At 49.0% G+C, this 6,000-nt stretch overlaps 1 protein-coding gene across 1 annotated transcript in view; it reads left to right on the top strand.

Moving 5' to 3' along the window:
* Positions 1 to 230: 230 nt before the first annotated feature.
* The window catches only part of OAS3 (2'-5'-oligoadenylate synthetase 3), a 28,605-nt gene continuing 22,835 nt past the window's right edge, over positions 231 to 6,000 (top strand). Inside the window, exons 1-2 of the mRNA XM_010368753.2 lie at positions 231 to 783; positions 3,670 to 3,952. Coding sequence (XP_010367055.2) covers positions 607 to 783; positions 3,670 to 3,952 — 460 coding nt within the window. The 5' untranslated portion in view covers positions 231 to 606. The remainder of the gene's footprint in view (positions 784 to 3,669; positions 3,953 to 6,000) is intronic.

Here is a 6,000-nt window from a genome sequence, read left to right as displayed (position 1 = left end):
GGTGATGATAATAGCACCTACACCATGGTCGTTGGGAGGAGTCAGTGAGAGTCTCCAAGTGTGCTTTATTATCATTAGTGGTGGTAGTGGTGTTTAGAACACATTCCTCAGCCAGACGGCAACATAGGAGTTCTCCGTTTATTAAATCCTGATTTTTTTTTTTTTCATGTAAAACCTGCACATTTCTGAAATGCTCAGAGTGTGTTACTCAATATGTACCCATACGTTCTGTGGACCTGCTTCTGTCAAGATACTTTGTTAGGTTGTGATTAGTTCGTTGCAGCTGGTGGTTGCAGGGACAGCTGGAAGCAAGGAGACGAAGGAGAGGAAGTCGTAGGTGGAAAGGGAACCAGGAAGTGGGTGCCAGATCCAAGAGCTGCTAGAAAGAAATGAAACTGAAAGCAGGGAATTTCCCAAGTTTGGGGAGGAGTAGAGAAACCTAAGGAAGACAGAACCTGCAGTGCCGGTCCCCATTTCACGCCACTCTCGAGACCGAGGACCTAGGTCCTGGCGAGCTGGGCGTGGTGCGGAGAGCCGAGCAGGGAAACCAGAAATCTAAAGGCCGCGCCAGAACCCTGCTTCCCCTTGCAGCTGCGCCAGGTGGCCATGGACTTGTACCGCACCCCGGCCAGCGCGCTGGACGGGTTCGTGGCCACAAAGCTGCAGCCGCGGAAGGAGTTCACAGAGAAGGCGCGGCGCGCCCTGGGAGCTCTGGCCGCTGCCTTGAGGGAGCGCCGGGGGCGTCCCGGAGCTGCTGCCCCGCGAGTGCTGAAAATCGTCAAGGTGAGGTGCCGCCTGGGGGTCTTTATGTGTCCAAAGGGGACAGTCTTGGGAGGACGCTTAAGCCTCACATAGCCTTACGGTGGGGGTGGCTTTTATCCACTTGTGCACCTCTCATTCATTTCTTTAACAAACACTTCCAATGTGCCAGCCCTGTACTAAGTCCCCTGAACATACGAGCCAGGTAGGTACTCTTAAGTCTGCTTGACAGATGGAGAAACTGAGGCACAGAGCGGCACAGTGACATGTCCAATCCTGTAAGAGGCCCAGCCAGGATTCAAATCCAAGTAGCCTGATTCCTGCATCTCTGCTCTCAGAGGCTGCCTCTCATCCATTTTCATTGACTCACTCACTCACTCATTGACCCAGTCATTCAGACAGGCTGGGGGCCTCACACTATGCCAGACCCTAAGGATACAGAAGTAATAATGCTCCATAACAGCCAGAATAGCCCAATTTACCGAGACATTACCAAATAACAATGAAAATTCTCTCATTAAATGAGTATTACCTCGTTTCATCCCCACATTCAGTGAGGTAGGTATTATTGTACCTGTTTTATGGATAGGGAAACTGAGGCTAAACGCCAAACTACTGCTCTGAGTCACTTTTTTTTTCTTCTTTGAGACAGGGTCTCGCTGTGTCACCCAGGCTGGAGTGCAGTAGCACGATCTTGGCTCACTGCAACCTCCGCCTCCCGGGCTCAAGTTATTCTCATACCTCAGCCTCCCAAGTAGCTGGCACTACAGGCACACACTACCACTCCTGGCTAATTATTCGCATTTTTTTTATAGAGATAGAGTTTTGCCGTGTTGCCCAGGCTGGTCTGGAACTCTTGGGCTCAAGTGATCAACTTGCCTTGGCCTCTCAAAGTGTTGGGATTACAGGTGTGAGCCACCGTGCCCAGGTAATTTTTGCATGTTTTGTAGAGATGGGATTTCACTGTGTTGCCCAGGCTCCAGGTCACTTTTTGTCACTTAAGTACAGCCACACTGCCACTGTGATCCCAGGACACTCGCAGATTCAGGGAGGAGACAAGTCATGAGCTACCTTATCCTCAGGGTAAATTCGGGGGTACCAGGGGTGGATGGACCGAGGGAACTTGGGTGTGCTAAAGCAGATTTGGAGGTTGTCAGGAGAGGGAGTGAAAACGCAGAGTAGAAATGGCCTCAGAGCACCTAGTGGTTTCCTGGGGCTGACTCTCAGCTTGGGAGGTGGGGAAGGAGGACAGACTTGTTGCCTAGGAGGTGTGAAGTCCCGTTTCTACCTGGGAGACAGACAGGAGGGATTTCTGTGCAGCAAGAGAAAGCCCTGGCATCCTTAGCTTCCCTGGAAAGGAGTACGGCAGGCGGGGGGGCGGGGGGGCGGGGGTCTTGAGCACAATTTCCGTGTGCTTTCATTTCCTCCTTAATAAAGTGAGCACTGTGCTTTTGCTTCCTCTTTTGTAAATTGGTACCTTACTTCCGGGGCTGTGAGGAAGGTTCAGTGAGATGAAAGTGTGTGAAACGTGCAGGAAGTGCCCAGCCTGTAATATTCCCTCTTCTCACTTTGTCAGCAGCCCCCACATTGTGGGAGCTGGAAGTAAAAGGACTGGCATAATCATCGGGATAAGTAGGGGGTCCCAGTTTGGGGCAAGACTTGCTCCTGGAGGGCTCCATCCTGGTTCTTGCTGTTTACTGGCTGTGTAACTCATTTCACCGTCTGAGCCTCACTCCCCATATCTGCAACCACATGTAACTACATCACAGTTGTTTTGTGTTGGAAGTGAGAGTAGAGACGTCAGATCCCAGACACACAACAGTGGCTCTGACAATGTTTAGGAGTTTCTTTTCCAAATTCGCAGGTTGGAAGCTTTGCTGAAAGAAACACTGGTCACACAGGTCTCAGAAATTGAGTCATATCACAGTTCTGTACCCATTCTGAGCAAAGATTGCGAACGTGTGTTCTGCAAAGCAGAATTTGTTTTACCTGCGGTCTTGAGTTTTTAAAAAGTTAGTTGCCAACATTTAAAAATCATGGCTATAGGCCTGGCACGGTGGCTTACTTGGCCTGTAATCCTAGCACTTTGGGAGGTCAAGGAGGGCAGATCGCTTCAGGTCAGAAATTCGAGACCAGCCTGGCCAACATGGTGAAACCCCATCTCTACTAAAAATACAAAAATTAGCTGGGCGTGGTGGTGCACACCCGTAGTCCCGGCTACTCGAGAGGCTGAGGTGGGAGAATCGCTTGAAATCTTGAGATGGAGGTTGCAGTGAGCTGAGATGGTGCCACTGCACTCCAGCCTGGGCAACAGAGCAAGACTTTGTCTCAAAAATAAAAATAAAATAAAAATTATGGATTTAGCCCAGCACGGTGGTGCATGCCTGTAGTCTCAGATACTTGGGAGGCTGAGGCAGGAAGATCACTTGAGCCCAGGAGTTCCAAGCTGCAGTGAGCTACAATCGTGTCTGTGAATAACCACTGCACTCCAGCCTGGGCAACATAGCAAGACCCTGTCTCTTTAAAAAAAAAAAAAATGTAAAAACTAGCCAGGCATGGTGGCATGTGCCTGTAGTCTCAACTACTTGAGAGGCTGAAGCAGGAGGATCACTCGAGCCCAGGAGTTCAGGGCCGCAGTGAGCACAATTATGTCACTGCATTCCAGCCTGGGTGACAGAACAAGACTCTGTTTCCATGGACAAAAAAATCATGGATTTACATATTAAAATTGCTTCTCTTGAAATCTCAAGCCTGGCTACCCTGGACTCACATTCCCGTGTGGCTTCAACATCTAGAACCATGTGGCCACAGTCTCTCCCCAGCACCCTCACTTCACTTAAGTCGCCTGCCAGGTTGCAAGGCCACTAGAATTGGACAGTATGAAATTCTGAGTTATTTTTCTTTGCCCAGGGAGGCTCCTCTGGCCGGGGCACAGCTCTCAAGGGTGGCTGTGATTCTGAACTTGTCATCTTCCTCGACTGCTTCAAGAGCTACGTGGACCAGAGGGCCCGCCGTGCAGAGATCCTTAGTGAGATGCGGGCATTGCTGGAATCCTGGTGGCAGAACCCAGTCCCTGGTCTGAGCCTCAACTTTCCTGAGCAGAGCGTGCCTGGGGCCCTGCAGTTCCGCCTCACATCCATAGATCTTGAGGACTGGATGGATGTTAGCCTGGTGCCTGCCTTCGATGTCCTGGGTGAGGGGTTCCTGGACTGTTCCAGGATTGGGGGCAAGATCACTGGGAACAACACAGGACTTCCAATTCTAGCCCAGCCACCGACTTGCTATGTGACCTGGGCCAGCCTCTACCCCTCTCTCAGCCTCAGTTTGGGGACTAAACATATTGGACTTGTGCCAGACAAAGGCAGAGAAAGCCCAGTTCCTCCTGGATCTGTGGTCCTGCTGTCAAGGAGCTTGGCCCTCCCACAGGCATCTGGTAGTTTCCCTCAGCCACTGCCTGGAGCAGTTACTGCTCAGCCCTTCCACAAATATTCCCAAAAGCTAAGCCAAGTGGACACGTGGCTAGCAGTAGGGGCCTGGGGACCAAACCAGAATTCTGCAAAATCTTGTATTTTATCTTGAAAACATTAATGTGATTTTTGCATTCTTCGTAATATACCTGTGCTTGAATTAAGATAAAAATATGTCTTTTGTGTCCTCATCCGTAAAATGAGGATAATACCAATGGGGATATTAGTAATCTTATCGAGTTGTCAGAAGAATTAAATGCATTAATATATGTAATCAAGCATAGAATTGTGCCTAGTGGGCCAGGCGCTGTGGCTCGTGCCTGTAATCCCAGCTTTGGGAGGCCAAGTTGAGAGGATCGCTTGAGCCCAGGAGTTCAAGATCAGCCTTGGCAAAACAGCAAGCTCTAGTCTCTACAAATAATAATAATTAAAAAAATAGCCAGGTGTAGTAGTGCATGCCTCCCTGTGGTCCCAGCTGCTGGGGAGGCTGAGGTGGGAGGATTGTTTGAGCCCAGGCAGTGGAGGCTGCAGGGGGCTGTGATTTTGCCACTACAATCTGTTTAAGACTTCTTAAAAAAAAAAAAATGTCTAGCATGTGATAAGGGTTGTAAGAGTGTTTGCTATTATTATTTCTATTATTGTTGTTGTTTCTATTATTATTGTTATTATTATTATTTACCTTGATGATCTGGGGGATAGCTTTATCCTTTGGGCAGGTAGCCACATCCCCTATGCCTGGTACCCCATGCCTAGTGTATCCACTTACTAGGTACACACACACACACACACACACACATTTTTAAGACAGGGTCTCATTCTCATCCAGGTTGGAGTGTAGTGGCATGATCCTGGCTCACTGCAACCTCCATCTTGGGTTCAAGCAATCCTCCCACCTCAGCCCCCCGAGTAGCTGGGACTACAGGCATGCACCACCATGCCTGGCTAATTTCTTTTTTTTTTTTTTTAATAGAGATAGGGTTTCACCAAGACCAGTAGGCTGGTCTTGAACTTTTGGGCTCAAATAATCCACCTGCCTCAGCCTCCTAAAGTGCTAGGATTACAGGCATGAGCCACCACACCCAGGCTGGGTACACATATATTAGTCATAATGGTTCCTACTTATTAAATGCTTAACTATTCCAAGAACTTGACATGTTTTATCTCATCAGTTCTTCACAACAAACCTATGAGGTTTCAGCTTCAATTTCACCAATGGGGAAACGGAGGCTCAGAGACATACAGTGACCCACCCAAAGCCACACAGCAGGCAAGCGGAATTATGGAGAGTGTTTACTTCTCCCAAGTCACGCCCATGGGAGTGGTGGAGGAAAAGGTGCATCCTGTAAAGTCCACCAGCTCTGAGCTCAAATCCTGACTCCATTGCATGCTGGCAGTATAACCTTGGGCAAAGCATGGAATTTCTCTGTGCCTCAACTTCCTCAGCTATCAAATGGGATGAAGAACTGTACTTGCCTCATAGGGTTGTGGTGGAGATACATGTAAAGACCTTCTGTCCAGTGCCCAGTATGCAGTAAAAAATATATAGATAGATAGATACAGAGTTCTTGAGTTCAAGCGATTCTCGTGCTTCAGCCTCTGGAGTAGCTGGGATTACAGGCGAGTGCCACCATGACTGGCTAATTTTTGTATATTTTTAGTAGAGATAGAGTTTCACGATGTTGGCCAGGCTGGTCTTGAACTCCTGACCTCAGGTGAACTGCCCACCTCGGCCTCCCAAAGTGCTGGGATTACAGGTGTGAGCCACAGCCCCAGG

The sequence above is a fragment of the Rhinopithecus roxellana genome, chromosome 10 (assembly GCF_007565055.1).
Source record: "Rhinopithecus roxellana isolate Shanxi Qingling chromosome 10, ASM756505v1, whole genome shotgun sequence".
In the NCBI taxonomy this organism is placed as follows: domain Eukaryota; kingdom Metazoa; phylum Chordata; class Mammalia; order Primates; family Cercopithecidae; genus Rhinopithecus; species Rhinopithecus roxellana.
Note: the sequence above shows the minus strand (reverse complement) of the source record. Positions and strands in the feature narration are given on the sequence as shown.